At 41.3% G+C, this 20,963-nt stretch overlaps 2 protein-coding genes across 2 annotated transcripts in view; one reads left to right on the top strand and one right to left on the bottom strand.

Moving 5' to 3' along the window:
• Positions 1 to 9,601, bottom strand: part of MAGT1 (magnesium transporter 1) — a 62,544-nt gene extending 52,943 nt beyond the window's left edge. Inside the window, exon 1 of the mRNA XM_003917909.5 lies at positions 9,322 to 9,601. Within this exon, the coding sequence (XP_003917958.1) occupies positions 9,322 to 9,519 (198 nt within the window). The 5' untranslated portion in view covers positions 9,520 to 9,601. The remainder of the gene's footprint in view (positions 1 to 9,321) is intronic.
• A 4,026-nt stretch (positions 9,602 to 13,627) lies between these two features.
• On the top strand, positions 13,628 to 19,556 carry LOC101013709 (cytochrome c oxidase subunit 7B, mitochondrial). Its single transcript, XM_009197838.1, has 3 exons — positions 13,628 to 13,784; positions 16,846 to 16,970; positions 19,355 to 19,556. Exons 1-3 carry the CDS (start codon positions 13,745 to 13,747, stop codon positions 19,430 to 19,432), a joined length of 243 nt encoding a protein of 80 aa, XP_009196102.1. The 5' UTR covers positions 13,628 to 13,744; the 3' UTR covers positions 19,433 to 19,556.
• The last annotated feature ends 1,407 nt before the right edge of the window (positions 19,557 to 20,963 follow it).

Here is a 20,963-nt window from a genome sequence, read left to right as displayed (position 1 = left end):
ACAGGATTTAAGTTTGAAATAAAATGCCATCATATTTATCATTCCTCTCATCTTCACCCTCAATGTTTTCTTTTTCTTTTTTCTTTTTCTCGAGACAGTCTTGCTCTGTTGCCCAGAGTGGAGTGCAGTGGCGCCGTCTCACCTCACTGCAACCTAGCCCTCCTGGGTTCACGCAATTCGCCTGCCTCAGCCTTCCGAGTAGCTGGGATTACAGGCACACGCTGCCACGCCTGGCTGATTTTTGAGTTCTTAGTAGAGACAGGGTTTCACCAAGTTGGCCAGGCTGGTCTCGAACTCTTGACTTCGTGATCTGTCCGCCTTGGCCTCTCAAAGTGCTGGGATTACAGGTGTGAATCACTGTGCCCAGCCCCACCCTCAATGTTTAATCCTTGCCTTGAGTAGTAAGAAGGCAAGAAGAGCTAACAAAGAAAACAAGAATCTCAATGTAGAGTTAATGCTAATTTATGATTTTGCTCATCTTTATAGAGATGTATCTAGAAAAAGCTGGGAAATCATGGAGTGGTTCATCATTCAGAAGCATTTGACCAGTTATATTTCCGATTACCTATATTCTAGCACTTACCATTTTAAGACACTTTGACATTTGATTCCTTTTCTAGACTATTAGCTACAATAGAACAGAGACCCACAACTCTTTACCATACAGTAGGCACTCAGTGTGTACTAAATTTCTAATTAATGAAATTTAACTAGGAATTGACTGACTTGCTTACATTAACATGTAAGAAAGAAATGATAATTGCACACATTAAACACTTACATAGAAATAAAACTTTTTTTCACTTTAGAAAGTAACATGGATTCTAAAAATGCATGATTTGCCTGTTTGTTTTTTTTTTTTCTGAGACAGAGTCTCACTCTGTCACGCCCAGGGTGAAGTGTGGCGGCATGATCTGGGCTCACTGCAACCTCTGACTCCCAGGTTCAAGTGATTCTTGTGCCTCAGCCTCCAAAGTAGCTGGGATTACAGGAACGCACTACCACTCCCGGCTAATTTTTGTATTTTTAGTAGGGACGGGGTTTGACCATGTTGGCCAGGCTGGTCTTGAACTCCTGGCCTCAAATGATCCACTCGCCTCGGCCTCCCAAAGCGCTGGGATTACAGGTGTGAGCCACCATGCCCAGCCTGATTTGCCTTTAAGCATATCTGAATTCATCTAATACTGACCACAACTTTATGTCACAAGTATATCTCTATGAATGATGGAAAAAGGCTGTATAAAAAATAATTTTGTAGGCTGGGTGCGGTGGCTCACGCCTGTAATCTCAGCACTTTCGGAGCCCAAGGCGGGCGGATCACGAAGTCAGGAGTTCAAGACCAGCCTGGTCAATATGGTGAAACCCCGTCTCTACTAAAAACACAAAAAATAAGCTGGGCGTGATGGTGGGTGCCTATAATCCCAGCTACTCGGGAGGCTGAGGCAGGAGAAGTGCTTGAATCCGGGAGGTGGAGGTTGCAGTGAGCCGAGATTGCACTACTGCACTCCAGTCTGGGTGACAGAGTGACACTCAGTCTCAAAAAAAAAAAAAAAAAAAAAAATTAGTTTTGTAGCAGATACGAAAAAATTCTGGTAAGGGCCACAAAATGAATATGCCACACATGGAAAACCGAACACACTCTAAACCCACAGAAAAATATATACACTCTTGAAAGATTGGTTATAACAGGTCAGGTGCAGTGGCTCACGCCTGTAATCCCAGCACTGAAGTGGGTTGATCACTTGACGTCAGGAGTTTGAGACCAGCCTGGCTAACATGGCAAAACCTTGTCTCTACTAAAAATATAAAAGTTAGGGTGGCACACGTTTATAGTCCCAGCTACTGGGAGGCTGAGGCACTAGAATCGCTTGAACCCAGGAGGGGGAGGTTGCAGTGAGCAAAGATGGCACCACTGTACTCCAGCCTGGGCGACAAAGTGAGACTCTTTCAAAAAAAAAAAAAAAAAAAAAAAGAAAGAAAGAAAGACTGGTTATAACAAATAATTAACAAGACTGTGGAACAATGAAACAAGTAGTTGGTAAAGGCTGTGGGAGAGAGTGAACCAGGAGGAAGATCGGGAATATTTGATTTAAATTAAGACTGCATAGATCAAATTTTTTCAGTTTTTCCAACAAAATGAATTGCTATTATTTGATACTGTTTTAATGATTATCACAGCACAGACAATATCGGTTCACATTTTAAAATATACAATCTATATTTAGAAGCAATCATTAATTTTGTCATATTTTCGAATTAAACTTGACAGTTACCAGCAAATACAAATATGATTTGGCTATTTTATTCAGAGTGACTACATAATCCGTATGGGGCTGAGAAAAACAAGTGTGAAGCAGTAACAGGTATTTACATAGTTTTACATCCTCCTATCTCTCTTTTTTTTTTTTTTTGAGACGGAGTCTCTGTGTCAGCCCCAGGCTGGAGTGCAGTGGCGTGATCTCAGCTCACTGCAAGCTCCGCCTCCCGGGTTCACGCCATTCTCCTGCCTCAGCCTCCCGAGTAGCTGGGACTACAGGCGCCTGCCACCACACCCGGCTAGTTTTTTGTATTTTTAGTAGAGATGGGGTTTCACCATGTTAGCCAGGATGGTCTCGATCTCCTGACCTCGTGATCCACCCACCTCCGCCTCCCAAAGTGCTGGGATTACAGGTTTGAGCCACCGCGCCCGGCCCACATCCTCCTATCTCTATTCAACCATATAGATATATAATCATGCCAACAAAAGAAATATATGTACTTTGAATTAGTTATAAATATGTGGAGTTTTCTTACACAAAAATTCTTGAATAAACTTTTTCAAGCAGGTCTACATAAAAAACTTATGGCCAGGCAAGGTGGCTCAAGCCTGTAATCCCAGCACTTTGGGAGGCTAGGGAGTGAGGACCGCTTGAGCCATGGAGTTCAAGACCAGCCTGGTCAACATAGCGAGACCTAGTTAGTACAAAATATTATAAAATTGGTCGGGTGTGGTGGCATGTGTCTGTAGTCCCAGATACTCAGGAGGCTGAGACAGGAGGATCACTTGAGCCCAGGAGTTCGAGGCTGCAGTGAGCTCCGATCACATGTCACTGAACTCTAGGGGGGACAACAGAGCAATACCCTGTCTCTAATATATATATATATATATATATAATAGAAGAATTATAATCCTTATTCACAATGACCTCTAATATATATATATGTATAAGCATATTTGAATTCATCTAATACTGACCACAACTTTGTCACATGTATATCTCTATGAATGAGATATATATATAAAATTTATGAGGTACATGAGATGTTTTGATACAAGCATGCAATATGTACTTATCACATCATGTAAAACGAGATATCCATCTCCTCAAGCATTTATCCTTTGTGTTACAAACAATCCAATTATACTCTTAATTTTTTAAATCTACAATTAAATTATCATTGACTATAGTCACTCCATTGTGCTATCAAACAGTAGGTCTTATTCATTCCGGTTTGTTTTTTTTTTTGTACTCATAAAGAATCCCCCCTCCCCCCACCACCCCCAGCTTCTGGTAGCTATCATTCTACACTCTATCTCCATGAGTTCAAGTGTTTTCATTTTTAGCTCCCACAAATAAGGGACAACATGCAATGTTTGTCTTTCCGTGCTCAGCTTATTTCACTTAGTATAATGACCTCCAGTTCCATCCATGTTGTTACAAATGATAGGATCTCATTCTTTTTTATGGCTGAATAGTACTCCCAAAACTTATTCGTGTCTTTGTTCTAACCATCAGGGTTTATTCATAAAAATTCTTCATATTTTCAGCTTTCTTAATCATCTACCAGTCCTCAGGTATTAGTATGAAGTAGAACGAAACAAATTCTTAGTTAAGGTATACATTTCCAACTCCCTCCTTAAATTAAGAGATCTGGAACAGATCTGGAAATATAACTGGCAGATAATTACTGAAGAAGACAGTGAACAGAGAAGCGAGCATTTTTAATCCTTAAATGCCATCTGCTCCATTATCAGTTCACCTACTTCCTGGATAGGGTTAAAATCTATGGTTGTCCCCTTTCCTTAGTTTTTTATTTTTTGGTGGTGTCTCCATTTATTTGTTCCGCAATTGCTACTAAGCCTATTTCTCTGTAATCAGATATTTTCTAGAGAACTGCGGGGTTTTTTGCACATGTGATACCTTCAAGTGTCAGTTCTCACAGCAAAGTTTTTCCAATGATAGCCTGCCTTGTTAAATATCCCAAAAAGATCAACTGGAAAACATTTACCACCCAGAGGAATCTCACTTTATTTTCTAACATTTACTTAACGTCTTTCTAACATTACCTAACGTCTTCTATATGCCAGGTACTGCATTAGGTACCTTACAGCCCTCATCTCATTTAATTTTCACAATAGCCAAAGAAATCAGCATTTTTTCCATTCTTCTGATGAGGAAAATGAGACTCAGAGTAACTTGTTAAACATCATTGGGGGTGGATTAAAGCATATCCTTTTTAAAACTACAGACTTTTTTGAAAAATTGGGGAGGGAGACTCATCTGCCATCCTAGCATTATGATGACCAGTTTTATTATGCTTCAGTATGCATTACGTGTTCATCACTTTCCACGTTTCATATTATTTGTTTATTATTATAGATTCCCAGAAGAAATATGAATAATTTTATCAAAGACCATGCTTTTTCATTTTTATCATGCTGCCTAAGATAACACCAGATGTGAGGACAAACAACTTCCCTTCCACAAAAAGGGGAAAGGATTCACCATAAAATAAAACCAGTCGCTGCAAAAACAAGCCTTTGTTGCCTGGCAGAAAACATAGGCTTTGGAACTAGACAGACCAGTGTGGGATCTCAGCTCAATTTCTTAGAGCTGTGCTTCTCTGAGCAAGCCCCCAACCTCCCTCTTACTTACTGTCAGCTCCCTTATCTATCTATCTACCTATCTATCTATCTACCTACCTACCTACCTACATGGGGTGGACAGAGACGAGCCTGGCTATATTGTTCAGGCTGGTCTCAAACTCTTGGCCTCAAGGGATCCTGCCACCTCAGCTTCCCAAAGTTCTGGGATTATAGGCATGAGCCACCATGCCTGGCCAGTCCCCTCATCTTTCAAGTCCCATCATCTTCCAAAGGGGGTTGCTTACTCTGCAATGTTAATGTGTGGATTATAGATAATGAGTATAAACTATGGTGCCTGGCATGTAGAATGCATTCGACAAATATCAGAGAATAAATGGCTGGGCTCAGCGGCTCACGTCTGTAATTCTGTCACTTTAGGAGGCCAAAGCAGGAGGGCTGCTGGAGGCCAGGAGTTTGAAACCAGCCTGGTCAACATAGTGAGATCCCGTCTCTACAAAACATTTTTTAAAATGTGAAAAGGAGAATAAGGCCATGTTCCAATGAAAGCATTGTTAAAGGTATGAATAATAAGCAGGGTAGCATTCCATTTAACAACAGACAACTATGAGGAACTTGAGTGATTTTTAATCATATTCATTTAGGGGAGGTATCTTTTAAAAATAACATATACACACACGCACACACGCACACACACTTTTTTTTTTTTTTTTTGAGACAGAGTCTCACTCTCTCATTCAAGCAATTCTCATGCCTCAGCCTCCTGAGTAGCGGGGACCACAGGCATGTGCCACCATGGCCGGCTATTTTTTTTTTTGTATTTTTAGTAGAGAGGGAGTTTCCCCAAGTTGGCCGGCCTGGTCTTGAACTCCTGACCTCAAGTGATCCACCCGCCTTGGCCTCCCAAAGTACTGGGATTACAGGCATGAGCCACTGCACCTGGCAAAAAAATAGATTTTAAGATCAGACAATATCCTATTATTTAAAGTCAAGTTTACTATAGTAGATAGACCTGGAATTTTTTTAAAATAGTGTTTTCAAAAATGGACAAAAAAAATGTTCTGCAACAGAACACCTATATTTTGAAACTGTGTCTAAGGAGTATCATAGCAATCTTTTTAAAAACAGCCTAAACCATTCTCAGAGAGGGAAGGAGGAAAAACTAAATCATCTTTAGCAGCCTATATAAATTACATGCTTACTGATGAGAAAATCCAATTTTATGTTGTGAAATCTAAGAAAACCTACAACTGAGAGAACGGATTCCTGGCTGAACACAGTGGCTCATGCCTGTAATCCCAGTGCTTTGGGAGGCCAAGGTGGGTGGATCACTTGAGCCCAGGAGTTCAAGACCAGCCTGGACAACACGGCAAAACCCCATCTCTACAAAAAATACAAAAAATAACTAGGCATGGTGGCACATGCCTGTAGTCCCAGCTGGGAAGGCTTAGGTGGGAGGATCACCTGAGCCCAGTGAGGTCATAAGGCTGTACTGAGCTATGATCATTCCACTACACTCCAGCCTTGGCAACAGAGTGAGACCCTGTCTGAAAAAAAAAAAAAAAATATATATATATAGACACACACATATATATATATATATTTATTTATTTATAAAAAGAAAGAACAGATTCCTGATTTTATATAAGTACACAGTTAATTCCATGTTTGTTGAGGACATTTTGACAATGCTGGATGTGAGGTAAAGAAAAATTAAGAAGTTTCAGCATTCAAGATGCTTACAGCGTTAGGGCAAAGACTGGCATATAAACAAGGACAATACAGGTCAGGCACGGAGGTTCACTCCTGTAATCTTAGCACTTTGGGAGGCCAAGGTGGGAGGATCACTTGGCCCCAGGAAGTAGAGGCTGCAATGAGTCATGATAGTGCCACTGCACAGCATGCAGCCTGTGTAAGAGGCCCTGTCTCAAAATACATACATACATACCTACAATAACTATATGATGTGCTGAATTCATCTCAGTTCACCTGGAGGCACCAAGAAAACTTTAGCCAAGGAAGAAAGAAGATACTGTTTGAGCTAAGACTTGAAGAGCAGGAATCTTCCGGTGAATGAAAGGGTGGGGTAAGAGAAAAGGAAGATATTCTCGCGTAAGTCCTGTACATGCATGAAAAGGGGGAATGTACTTCCAAGAGAATACAGAAGGATCAAGGAAGGTATGTCATCTATTGCCTTAACATCAAATTCACATAACATAAAATTCACCATATTGACCATTTTAAAGTATACAATTCAGTGCTGATTCCTTAAAAAAAAAAAAAAAAAAACAACCTATTTTCAGCTAGGCCATTCTGCTTCCAGTTCAGTGAGTCAATGAATAAATTTAATTTCACTGGTAGAAATGTTAAGTTTTAAAAAGCCTTCACTTTTTTTTTTTTTTTTTTGAGACGGAGTCTTGCTCAGTCGCCCACGCTGGAGTGCGGTGGCGCGGTCTTGGCTCACTGCAAGCTTCGCCTCCCGGGTTCACGCCATTCTCCTGCCTCAGCCTCCCGAGTAGCTGGGACTACAGGCGCCCGCCACTAGGCCCCGCTAGTGTGTGTTTTTTTTTTTTTTGTATTTTTAGTAGAGAGGGGGTTTCACCGTGTTAGCCAGGATGGTCTCAATCTCCTGACCTCGTGATCTGCCCGTCTCGGCCTCCCAAAGTGCTGGGATTACAGCATGAGCCACCGCGCCGGGCCAAGCCTTCACTTTTTAATTAAAAAGAACAAATGCACTAGGCACAGTGGCTCACACCTGTAATCCCAACACTTTGGGAGACCAAGGCGGAAGCAACACTTGAGCCCAGGAGTTCGAGACTAGCCTGGCAACACAGAGAGACTCCGTCTCTACGAAAAGATAAAAAAGTAGCCGGGGATATTGTGGCACATGCTGGTAGTCCCAGATATTCGGGAGGTGGAGGTGAGAGGATCATTAGAGCCCAGGAAGTCGAGGCTGCAGTGAGCCATGATCCCGCCACTGAACTTCGGCCTGGGTAACAGAGCAAGACCCTGTCTCAAAAAAAAAAAAAAAAAAAAAGAAAGAAAGAAAAGAAAAAGAAAAAAAAAATGTGGTCATTGTGGAAAATCAGGTAATACCAGCAATACCAGCATGTAAAGTAAAAAGTGAAAACGTTCCGCTCATAGACAGTCCCAACTGCCCAGAGATAGCCACTGTTAAGGTACTGTCATGTATCCTTACAGAGATTTCTCTATACATACACATATATTTATATATAGGGGATGCTGTTGTTTTCAGCATAAAAAATTTGTAAGACATAAAATTATGTATTGCTCTGCATCTTGTTTTCCACATAATAGCTTAGGATCCTCCCAAAGAAGGACATCAATTTCTAGTTTCAGTGTCTGAGCCTGCTCACTTCATGATATTTTTGACAATTGTATATTTTTATTGTACTCTTTGCCAATCTAATAAGCAACTCATTAAGTTTAATTTCCTAGCTTAGTTTTTCTTCTTATGTAATAGTTCGAATACTTAGAAACATAGAGAAGATAGCTTTCTTTCTTAATTCAGTTCAAGTAGAACAAGTATCTGAAGTGCTTAACTGGTATTTTTAAAGTATGTGTACAGTTCTTCTGTAACAGAGGAAGCACAGAATGTACGGGAAATAGCGTTAGAATGACTGAAGTAGGGTTTGAGTCCTTGTTCATTTTCTAAATTTAAGACTCTATTTTTCTCATCTATAAAATTAGAGGGTATAAATAATTGCTAGTAGTCTTAAAGTTCTAAGAGTATATGACTCCAAATCACGAACGTTTGAAAACACACTGTTAAAATTCCTCTACTTGAATTGCTTAATGGTGAGAATACTGTATCTCCTCCACTTCCCAAAGCCTATAAATTCCACAAGATCTTAGTTTTGCTCATTTATGTATACCAAGCGCCTAGAACATTGCCTAGCATGCTTACATTTGTGGAATGATTGAAAATGGTTAGGAGCTTTCAATCTGGTAAATTGTCTTGAAACAGTTATTTGGACAAAATAATAAACCTGGCATAATTTCACTCTTCGGTCTAACTCTCACACTCCTGAAATGAAAATGCTACAAAATAGAGAACTCTTATACATCATTCAGGGAGTTACCTCTGCCAACAGTAGAGAGTCTCAGATATTCTACTCCCGGGATCTAAGTCGAACTCCCCACCCCCAACACCTGACGGGGCCCACACTCAAAAGTGTCAAAACTCATAGCTATGCAGATTCACAAGCCTATAGAAGTCGGGCTGTCACCTACCCTACCCCACTCTCAAACTCTACATCCCCAGAAGACGAAGAGTTACAGTTCCTTCTCTCACGAATTCCACAACTCCGAAAACCGCGGAATTGAAGCCATCAGGCATAGAAGCGGCAGGGAAAGGGGGTTGGGATGAGGCGAACAGACCCTCTCAAGCCCCAGTCATTGGGAAAAGTCCATGTCGCTGGAAACCGCGTCCTCACCTCCTTCTTTCTTTGGGCAGAGGCCGAGGGAACGTCGTAAACGATGAGTAGCGCCACCGCCATGGTCACAGAGACACACCAAACACACCAACGCGCTGCCATGTTCGCTCCTCTCCCTTCTATAAGCGAAACTTTGCTCCGGCTAGGTCTGAGGGTGGGGCGTGAGAACAGGCAAATCGACCCCTTGCCTTTCCTCATTGGTCCAGCTCAGCCCTGCCGGGCGACCCCTCACATTACGTCACAGTGCCCTGGCGCTACACGCCAGCTAACAGACGGTTGATTTCTAACTGGCCCCGGCAGGCCAATAGAAAAAGGATAATCTGGAGGTTTTTCATTGGTCCGCTAAAGATAATGACCCGCCCCTTCCTCGATACGTATACATCTAGCGCGCTGCCGCTTTCCAAGCACGCATGCGCAGTTGTGAAATATTGCGGCGTTACTGAGTCCAAAATGGCTTGAAGTTGCTAGAACGGAATAGTTCACCTAAAGGCTCATTTAGAAGTCCTTGGAATTCGCTTCCTTCATGTAATATTTTAGAAAAATGGGACCTAGCCAAGCGAGGGATAAGAGCTATCTAGTCCGTCATCCTGCCTCCAAAGTACTTCAAAGTGAAAAAATAAAAGTAGGAAAGCAAAAATATACCTAATATCACTGAGGGAAATTTAAAAATGTAAATATGAACAAGAGCTTGTTGAATACCTATTGTGTCCTAGAAACTGTGCCAGGGGCGCTGAAAAAAGAGGACATCCAAGATTATTTTTAAAAGTTTTTATTTATGGCTTTTTTTGAGATGGAATTTCGCTCTTGTAGCCAAGGCTGGAGTGCAGTGGCACGATCTCGGCTCACTGCAACCTCCTCCTCCCGGGTTCAAGCGATTCTCCTGCCTCAGCCTCCCGAGTAGCTGGGATTACAGGCGCCCACCATCACGCCCGGCTAGTTTTTCGTATTTTAGTAGAGACGGGGTTTCGCCATGTTGGGGCAGGCTGGTCTCGAACTCCTGACCTCAGGTGATCTGCCCGCCTCGGCCTCCCAAAGTTCTGGGATTACAGGCGTGAGCTACCGCGCCGGCCGGCTGCATTTGTATTTTTATTTTTTTTTAAATCAGTTAAACTCCTTGACTTCACTATTTAAAGCACCAACAAGGACTTTAATTGCAGGGTACAGACAGCAAATTCCTTCCTTTTATTCATTATTTTGTTTGGGGGATGGGTGCAAAAGTAAGGTTGTAAAGAAGAAAAACACCAACAAGATAAAATCAATCTGCCTGCAATTTGGATTCATTTTGATGGTGTGGAAAATATTATATGACTATTATTTTAGGCGCTACTGGAAAAAAAAAACCAGAAAATTAATTTCAGTATGTTGGAGAGACAAGGAGATGGGATGGAAAGAAAAATAGCTGGTTCTTAAGTGAAGAGATGTGAAGTAGAGATGTGAAAAAAATTAAATTATTTATGGAAACTTATATTAAGAAAACGCAGGCCGGGTGCGGTGGCTCATGCCTGTAATCCCAGCATTTTGGGAGGCCGAGGTGGGTGGATCACCTGAGGTCGGGAGTTCGAGACCAGCCTGACCAACATGGCAAAACCCCTGTCTCTACTAAAAATATAAAAATTAGCCGGCCATGGTGGCGCAGGCCTGTAATCCCAGCTACATAGGAGGCTGAGGCAGAAGACTCACTTGAACCCCGGAGGCGGCGGTTGCAGTGAGCTGAAATCGTGTTATCACACTCCAGCCTGGGCAACAAGAGTGAAACTCCGTATATATACACACACAAAAAAAGAAAATGCAAAATAAAAGTACACTGAGACAAACTGTGTGATTCAATTTATATGACATATGACATTCTGGAAAAGGCAAACTCATTGGTACATAGAACAGATTAGTGACTGCCAGGGGCTAGGTTTAGGGAAAGGGGTTGATTACAAAGAGGTCAAACAAGGGTGTTTTTATGATGCTAGAACTATTCTGTCCTTAATTGTGGTGGTGGTGACATAATTGTATGCATTTGTCAAAACGCATAGAACTGTACACTAAAAAGTGAATTTTACTGTGTGTATGTTTTAAAAATAAAAATTTTAAAGTTTAAAAGGGATATCTTACCTATCATATTGTCAAAAATCCAAAAGCTTGACACTACATGCTATTAGCAAGGCTGTGGGGAGACAGGCACCCTTTATATTAATACATTGCTGGAGGGAAGGCAAAATGTTACATCTATAATTTGGCGATATCTAACATAACTACACATATATTTATGCTTTAATCCAGCAATCCCACTTCTAGTAACCTACCTTGGAGAGATACATCCAGCAATATGAAAATATGTGTGCACAAAGTTACTCATTTCAGCACTATTGAAACTGAAATATTCTTGAAACTACCTAAATGTTCCAACATAGGAGATTGATTGAATATACTATAGCACATATACACCACAGATTTTGCAGCTGTAAAAAAGGAATGAGGAAGACATGTAAAACGATAGTGGATTTTTATGCTACATTTATATAAAATAGAGAAATAAGAAAACATACAGGTATTTGCCTATTTTTGCAAAAGGAAACACATGAAAGATAAACCAGAAAGTAATGAAATTGGTTACCCATAGGAATTGGTGGAAATGGAATGCAACAGTTGGGAGGGAATGACACTTCTCTAAGTACACTAGTCTGTTTAGTTTTGACTTTTGGAATAATGTTAATATTTTCAATAGTCAAAATGTATTATCAAATCATTTAGTTTTACAAGATGAAAAAGTCTTAGAGAGATGGATAATGGTGATAGTTGCACAACAATGTGAATGCCATTAATGCCACTGAACTGTATGTATTTTGCTTTTTGTTTTGAGACAGGTCTCAGGCTAGAGTGCAGCGGTGCGATCTTGGCTCACCCTAACCTCCGCCTCCCTGGTTCAAGCAAGTCTCATGCCTCAGCCTCCCGAGTAGCTGGGATTACTAGCGTGTGCCACCACGCCCAGCTAATGTTTTTGTGTATTAGTAGAGAAGGGGTTTTGCCATGTAGTCTTTTCTTTTGCTTCTTTCTTTCTTTTTCTTTTCTTTTCTTTTTTTTTTTTTTTGAGACAGAATCTTGCTCTGTTGCCAGACTGGAGTGCAGTGATGCGATCTCAGCTCACTGCAACCTCCGACTTCCTGGTTCAAGCGATTCTGCCGCCTCAGCCTACAGAGTAGCTGGGATTACAAGCACACGCCACCACGCCCAGCTAATTGTTTGTATTTTTAGTAGAGATGGGGTTTCACCATGTTTGCCAGGATGGTCTCGACTCCTGACCTCGTGATCCACCCACCTCGGCCTCCCAAAGTGCTGGGATTACAGGCGTGAGCCACCGCGCCCGGCCTAACAGCTTTCTTTTCTTTTCTTTTTTTTTTTTTGAGACGGAGTCTCGCTCTGTCGCCCAGGCTGGAGTCCAGTGGCACAATCGCGGCTCACTGCAACCTCCGCCTCCTGGGTTCAAGCGATTATTCTGCCTCAGCCTCCTGAGTAGCTGGGACGACAGGCGCGCGCCACCACGCTTGGCTAATTTTTGTATTTTTAGTAGAGACGGGGGTTTCACCATCGTGGCCAGGCTGGTCTTGAACTCCTGACCTCGTGATCCGCCCACCTTGGCCTCTCAAAGTGCTGGGATTACAGGCGTGAGCCACCGCGCCCGGCCAATAGCTTTCTAAATTTGTTTTATCACATATTTATCTACATATTACAATAGTTTTTACTATTCTTGCAACTTTTCTCTAAACTTGAAGTTATTTGAAAACTAAAAGCTAAGCCAATTAGTATAGTAGTAATAGCAGACAAAAAAAAAATATGACAGAAGTAAAGGAAGTTTTGGAGGAACAGAAAGAAGAAAGAGCTAGTGTGGAGATACCAAACCGAAGCTTGTGGAACTTTAACACCATTTTGAACCTAGTTTCTTTTTTTTTTTTTTTTTTTTAAATTTATTTATTATTATTATACTTTAAGTTGTAGGGTACATGTGCATAACATGCAGGTTTGTTACATATGTATACTTGTGACATGTTAGTCTGCTGCACCCATCAACTCGTCATTTACATCAGGTATAGACCTAGTTTCTTAAATGATTCCGCCGAAGATCAGCGTCTCGGCTGCCCTCTATAGAGCTCTAAAAACCTAGCTTAGAGGAGTTCTTTCATTCTTCATTGACCACCACCCACCGTACGTCATTTTATAAAGCCGGAAACTACATTTCCCAAAAGGCCATTTTTTTCTTCGCGGTAAAAAGGCTTGCAATTACTATAGGTTTTACAGATCTCGCGAGATTGCACCAAATGTCATTAAGAATCCCGGCTGAAAGCCATTTTGTTTTTCAGCTCTCTTCAAGGGTACCTGAAGCGAATTTGCACCAAAGCAGCAGCTCCATTGTCGCAGTTCTAGCTTCACCTTCACGATGTTTCCCTTGGTCAAAAACGCACTAAATCGTCTCCAAGGTGAGCAAAAATTATGACAAATCATTTACAACAACCTTATATCAGTTTATCCTCGCAGCCTCGTATCCTTTCCCTCTACCAACATCTCGGCCTTCTAATCCTGAATGCTGTCTCCCATCTTGTCCCCAGTTATTGGGATGATGTCGTTAGCATTGGCTTTATCACCCAGTCTTTCTGTTTCGGTTTCCTGCTCTCTTTGTGTTATCGGAGTGATAGTCTAGCTCTGCTTTTTAATTCTTCAGTAACCTATGATTTCAGGGAAGGACACTCTTGGTAGACACCTCGTTCCTTAAGTGATGTCCTACATTTTAGCTTTGGGGATATGTTTACTCCTAACCCTGTATAGAAGAATATCTTCTCCAATTCCTATTACTGCAATAGACGGAAACTGTAAATCTAGCTCTTCACATGGTTTAATTGCAGGGAAACAACCTAAATGGTACCGATGCAGCTTTGAAGTTATTTGTGGATTAACAATGTTAGCTGGCCAGGCGCGGTGGCTCACGCTTGTAATCCCAGAACTTTGGGAGGCCGAGGCGGGCGGATCACCTGAGGTCAGGAGTTCGAGACCAGCCTGACCAACATGGTGAAGCCCTATTTCTACTAAAAATACAAAAATTAGCCCGGCGTGGTGGCGGGCGCCTGTCAATCCCAGCTATCTGGGAGGCTGAGGCAAGAGAATCACTTGAACCCGGGAGGCGGAGGTTGCAGTGAGCCAAGACTGCCACTGCACTCCAGCCTGGGCAACAAGAGCGGGACTCCGTCTCGGGGGGAAAAAAAAAAAAAAACAATGTTAGCTGTCCTGAAAGTAATCGTGTTCATTTTTTTTCTCATTAAAAGGTTGGGCAGGTACAGGGAGTTTTGAGACCAGCATTATGTAGTGAAAATGCAGTAGACTGAGGAGAACAAATTAATTTTCATACTTGATTTGGGCAGAAGGTGACCTTCAGTAACGTGGGCAGTTGTTACAAAATGAAGGTGACCCTGAATTACTATTTAGTTTGTTTAGCCATCTTTTGATTTTCACTTAACAGAATCATTGGAGGATATTACTAGATTGTCTTCTAAACACGTAAGCAACTTTGAAAATAACTACAAAATATTAGCTGGACTATTTTCATATTCCAAAAGTAGCATTTATTATCTCTTTTACTGTGGGCATATGATTTAGCCTTTCTCAACCTCAGTTTCCTTCTTTGTAAAATAAGTAATTTGTAAATAATGCCTAAATTATGAATTGTAAATAATACCTATTTCATGGGGTTGTTGAGGATTTTATGAGATCACCAATGTATGGTAATTAAACAGTTGTCACAGAGGAGAGGGCTAATGAAATCCACCAGAGTTACATGAGTGTGTTGAAGTTATGAGATGTTGCAGAATTTTTTGGTAGTCTTAATTTCTTTGCTTTTTGAGCAAATAGGGCCATCTTGTACCTCAGGAAATGTTTTTTATTTTTTTTCAGTGTGGAATTCACATGCCCACTTCTTATCTTTTCTGGAGCAGAATACATTATGAAATATTTGTAAATTTGCCTATCCCATTGTGACTAAAAGATGAAAAGGGAAAGCTATGTAAGACAATTAGAAGATCCAATAATGGTCAGATAACTATCTTGAAGTAACCCATTGCACCACGTAGAAATATTAATTGCTAGTGAATGGGCAACATTGCAATTTCTTTTTTTTTGGAGACAAAGTTTCGCTCTTGTTGCCCAGGCTGGAGTGCAGTGGCTCAATCTCGGCTCACTGCAATCTCAGCCTCCCAGGTTTAAGTAATTCTTCTGCCTCAGGCTCCCTAGCTTTTCATTTATATATAAGTACCTTTTGAGGCTCTTTAAAACAATAAGGACCTGCTACTTAAATTGGACAGGAAGGAAAAAAAAAAAAAAAACAGCTAGAAACAAGCTTTTTCCAGTCTGTTTCCGAAGCCCTCCTTTTTAGTTCCTCCAGGATCCATTTGGAAACTTTTTTGTTCTCTTTCTACTAGCATAATAGTAACAGCAAAGTTTATCATTCTGCTCAAAAACTAACTCCTTAGCTAATTCTGCTTCCTTGTACGATACCGATTTTTATCTGCATGTGTAATCCTCTAGACTGGAAGTTACTTGAGGACAGAATCTCTGTCTTACACTTTTTTATGTACCCCATTTCTCATTTTTATTTTTAGGGACAGAGAATTGCTCTGTTACTCAGGCTGGAGTGTAGTGGTGTGATCATAGCTCACTGCATCCTCTAACTCCTGGACTCAAGTCATCGTCCAGCTACAGCCTCCTGAGTGGCTGGGACTACAGGTGTACGTGCACCACCATGCCGGGCTAATTTTTAATTTTCAATTTTTTTGTAGAGACAGAGTCTCACTGTGTTTCCCACATGGTCTGAAACTCCTGGCCTCAAGCGATCCTCCTACCTTGGCCTCCAAAAGTACTGGGATTACTGGGCCACTGTGCCCGGCCCACTAATTTTTTAAAAATCAAGATTACTCTAGTTTTGGCGAGTATTTTTGTTACTGTAGTAATTTTACAATCATAAGCATTTAGTGTGCTTTAATTTGAAGTTCATTTGAGTTCATTCACCCTTGTATGTTGTAAGTTGTTGGGCTCTGTTAGTAAACTTTAATGAAAATTTAAGTCATAAGTATTCAAATTAATCAATGGGAGCCAAAATTTCAGGGGTTGTGTAAATACCACTTTGTAGAGAATGTTACTGACATCATTCGTTCTTTGCTTTTTTCCCAATACTATTATGAAAACTCTGAGGCATACAGAAAAGTTGAAAGAATTGTATGAACACCCATATACCCACCACAAAGATTCTACAGTTAACATTTTGCTATGTTTTATCACGTATCTGTCCATCTGTCAATTCATCTTCTTTTTGATGCATTTCAAAGTACACTGCTTTGCTTTGATTAATAGCTACAATGCGTTTTAACATTTTATTGAACTACATAATACTGTAAAATTAACTTCCTTGGCTTTCCTGATTGGCAGTATCAATCATATATGTTTTCTTTTCCTGACAATTGATAATATGCTTCTGTAATTTTTTTTTCCTGTAAGTTCGAAGCATTCAGCAAACAATGGCAAGGCAGAGCCACCAGAAACGTACACCTGATTTTCATGACAAATACGGTAATGCTGTATTAGCTGGTGGAGCCACTTTCTGTATTGCTACATGGACATATGTAAGTACTATTGATTAATAATTTCTATTTTAGATGTTTTTCATTCTCATTTAGTCTGTGCATTCAAAGTGTCTTAACATAGTAGTGTACATTTCTAGTTAGGAGGGACTTGAGAGATTCTGTAATCTAATTACCTACCCAGTACAGAGGTTTTTTTCCCGCAGCATTCATCCATCTTCTGTTCTTAACATTCCCGGTAATAAATTGCTTACTGGATCACAAGGCAGCCCTTTCCATATTATGTAGCTGTTTTTGTTTGTTTGTTTGTTTGTTTTTTTAGAAGGAGTCTCGCTCTGTCCCCCAGGCTGGAGTGCAGTGGTACGATCTTGGCTCACTGCAACCTCTGCCTCCCTGGTTCAAACAATTCTTCTGCCTCAGGCTCCCGAGTAGCTGGGACTACAGGCGCACGCCACCATACCTGGCTAATTTTGGTTTTGTTTTTTATTTTTATTTATTTTTTGAGACGGAGTCTCGCTCTGTTGCCTAGGCTGGAGTGCAATGGCATGATCTCGGGTCACTGCATCCTCTGCCTCCTGGGTTCAAGGGATTCTCCTGCCTCAGCCTCCCAACTAGTGGGATTACAGGCACCCTCCAGTATGCCCGGCTAATTTTTGTATTTTTAGTAGAGATGGGGTTTCACCATGTTAGTCAGGCTGGTCTCGAACTCCTGACCTCAGGTGATCCGCCCACCTTAGCTTCCCAAAGTGCTGGGATTACAGGTGTGAGCCACCGCGCCCAGCCTTGTGTGGCTGTTAAAAGGATCGTATGGTGAGTTAAAAATCTGCCTTTTTCCTATGCTAACCATCGTTCATTGCAACACAGAAATTCTGATCCACTTCCATATAACAGCCATCAGATAATAGAAAATTGCTATCATATCTCCTGAATTTTCTTTTTCAAATTAAACATCCTTAGTTTTATCAGTAATTTTTTTGTTCATGGTTTCTAGGATTTTTACTACCTTGGATCACCTTCGTGGACAACTCCGCTTAACAATTTTTCTTTTAAAATTTTGCGCTCAGAACTTAGCACAATATTCCTGACAGATGAGATGTAATATAACTTTTTATATTTTAGTTTCTTTACATCTTACATTTAACAATCTGTTTTCAGTCACTGTACTTACTGGCAAAAAGTAGGAGTCCTGAAGTCTTTTTTTTTTTTTTTGAGACAGAGTCTCGCTCTGTCACCCAGGCTGGAGTGTAGTGACGTGATCTTGGCTCGCTGCAAGTTCCGCCTCCTGGGTTCATGCCATTCTCCTGCCTCAGCCTCCCGAGTAGCTGGGACTACAGGCGCCCACCACCACGCCTGGCTAATTTTTTGTATTTTTAGTAGAGATGGGGTTTCACCGTGTTAGCCAGGATGGTCTCGATCTCCTGACCTCTTGATCTGCCTGCCTTGGCTTCCCAAAGTGCTGGGATTGTAAGTGTGAGCCACTGTGCACGGCCTGAAGTCTTAATAAATACATAAGTTGGTTTAAAAAGATACAAATTAACCCTTACCGTAATAATCTTTATTTAAATAAATAGGCCTTTTTAATTTTTGTTTTGATTTTCCTGAAATCAAATATTAAGATGTGTGCCTAGGCTGGGCATGGTAGCTCACGCCTGTAGTCCCAGCACTTTGGGAGGCCCTGGCAGGTAGATCACCTGAGGTCAGGAGTTTAGTACAAGCATGGTGAAACCCCGTTTCTACTAAAAATACAAAAAGTAGCCGGGCGTGGTGGTGGGCGCCTGTAATCCCAGCTACTTGGGAGGCTGAGGCAGGAGAATCACTTGAACTTGGAGGGGGTGGAGGTTGCAGTGAGTCGAGATCGTGCCACTGCATTCTAGCCTGGGTGACAAAGCGAGACTGTCTCAAAAAAAAAAAAAAGTATCCTTAATTAGAAGGATAAACAGATGTTGAACAAATGTTTGATCAGAGGAGCTGTTGGAGGTGAAATATTCCTTAGTGATACAGAGAATACAAAACACTCTTTAGCAGTTATTAGGTAGTCGTGGTTGAGGGAATCAATGTTTTGAGTGGGTAGTATAGAAATATGAAGTATAAATTTGAGTTAAATACAATTTAAAAATTCATTTCCTCAGTGATACTAGTCACATTCCAGGTGACCAGTAACCACGTGTAGCTAGGACTACTGTTTGGGACAGTGAAGATCTAGAACATTTCCTTCAGCTCAAGAAGTTCTATTGAACAACAGCACTGCACTAGAAAATTAGGACAGCCATCAGGTTTGGCCTATATGGAGGGTATTAGATCTACCCAGGTGAGTTTCTGTGTATTTTTAACCTATAGAGCAGAATATGTCATTTTCAAGAAATAGTCTCTAAGGGAGAGTATACTCTGTTTTAAGCATGTAACTGACAGCATTTTAATTCTTACAGGTAGCAACACAAATCGGAATAGAATGGAACCTGTCCCCTGTTGGCAGAGTTACCCCAAAGGAGTGGAGAAATCAGTAATCATCCCAGCTGGTGTAATAATGAATTGTTTAAAAAACAGCTCATAATTGATGCCAAATTATAGCACTGTGTACCCATTAAGATATGGCATTATTGAAGAAATAAAGTACATTTGAAACCTTCATTGTAGGTTTTGTTTCTTTGTAAATGAAACCAAGCTTGATCACTTTAGCCTTTATGTTAAAGTCAAATGCTGCGCAACTTCTTAAATAGGTTTTTGTTTTTTGAGACGAAGTCACACTCTGTCCCCCAGGCTGGAGTGCAGTGGCGCCATCTCGGCTCACTGCGACCTCTGCCTCCCGGGTTCAAGTGATTCTCCTGTCTTAGCCTCCTGAGTAGCCAGAACTACAGGTGCATGCCACCACACCCAGCTAATTTTTTTGTGTGTGTGTATATATATATATATATATGTATATTTTTGAGACGGAGTCTCACTCTGTTGCCCAGGCTGGAGTGCAATGGTGTGATCTCGGCTCCTGCAACCTCCACCTCCCGGGTTCAAGCGATTCTCCTGTCTCAGCCTCCTGAGTAGCTGAGATTACAGGCATGCACCACCAGGCCCAGCTAATTTTTGTATTTTTAGTAGAGATGGGGTTTCACCATGTTGGTCAGGCTGGTCTCGAACTCCTGACCTCGTGATCCACCCACCTCAGTCTCCCAAAGTGCTGGGATTACAGACTTGAGCCACCGTGCCTGGCAATTTTTGTATTTTTAGTAGAGACAAGGTTTCGCCATATTGGTCAGGCTGGTTTCGAACTCCTGAACTCAGGTGATCCGCCTGCCTCAGCCTCCCAAAGTGCTAGGATTACAGGTGTGAGCCACGGTACCCAGCCCTTAAATGGCTTTTATGAGGTAATGTAAAAGGAAAATTTGCCTTTGACCCGGAAGTCAACTTTATAGTAAGCTGAAATTATGTTTATAAATAACTGATCACAGAACTATTGTAGATCACCTTTGAGCCAAAAATTTGGCCCGGATTTTGGTTATGCCTACTACTATGTGACTCTCATTTGTATTTATACTTGGAATTGGCATTATTAACTCCTTTTCACTCCTGCCTAGAAAACTTAGAAGTGCCACCAGACCCAAGGGAGGAGTGGTCCTATAAAAGAAACTCCTAGCCTGTCTGAAGACTAGCTGCTAGCTCCTTGGCTGTTTTGGCATATTCAAATTTTTTTTTTTTTTTTGGAGACGGAGTCTTGCTCTGTCACCAGGTTGGAGTGCAGTGGCATGATCTCGGCTCACTGCAACCTCTGCCTCCTGGGTTCAAGTGATTCTCCTACCTCAGCCTCCTGAGTAGCTGGGATTACAGGCATGCGCCACCATGCCCAGCTAATTTTTGTATTTTTAGTAGAAACGGGGTTTCACCGTGTTGGCCAGGATGATCTCGATCTCTTGACCTCGTGATCCGCCTGCCTCGGCCTCCCTAAGTGCTGGGGCATATTCATCTTGATTATAGCTCTTGGTTTTTCATCATATTTATTATTAGGAATGTTTATGATATTAAAGAAAATCTTGTCAAATGCAATCT

Source organism: Papio anubis, chromosome X (assembly GCF_008728515.1).
Source record: "Papio anubis isolate 15944 chromosome X, Panubis1.0, whole genome shotgun sequence".
NCBI classification, from domain to species: Eukaryota; Metazoa; Chordata; class Mammalia; order Primates; family Cercopithecidae; genus Papio; species Papio anubis.
This window is presented reverse-complemented; position numbering and strand designations above follow the sequence as displayed.

What these genes read in the sequence shown, in the direction of transcription:
- LOC101013709 (XM_009197838.1), top strand. Translation starts at nt 13,745, where the DNA reads ATGTTTCCCTTGGTCAAAAACGCACTAAATCGTCTCCAAG. An exon ending in CGCACTAAATCGTCTCCAAG is followed by an intron (nt 13,785 to 16,845) that starts GTGAGCAAAAAT and finishes TTTTCCTGTAAG; the next exon opens with TTCGAAGCATTCAGCAAACA. An exon ending in GTATTGCTACATGGACATAT is followed by an intron (nt 16,971 to 19,354) that starts GTAAGTACTATT and finishes TAATTCTTACAG; the next exon opens with GTAGCAACACAAATCGGAAT.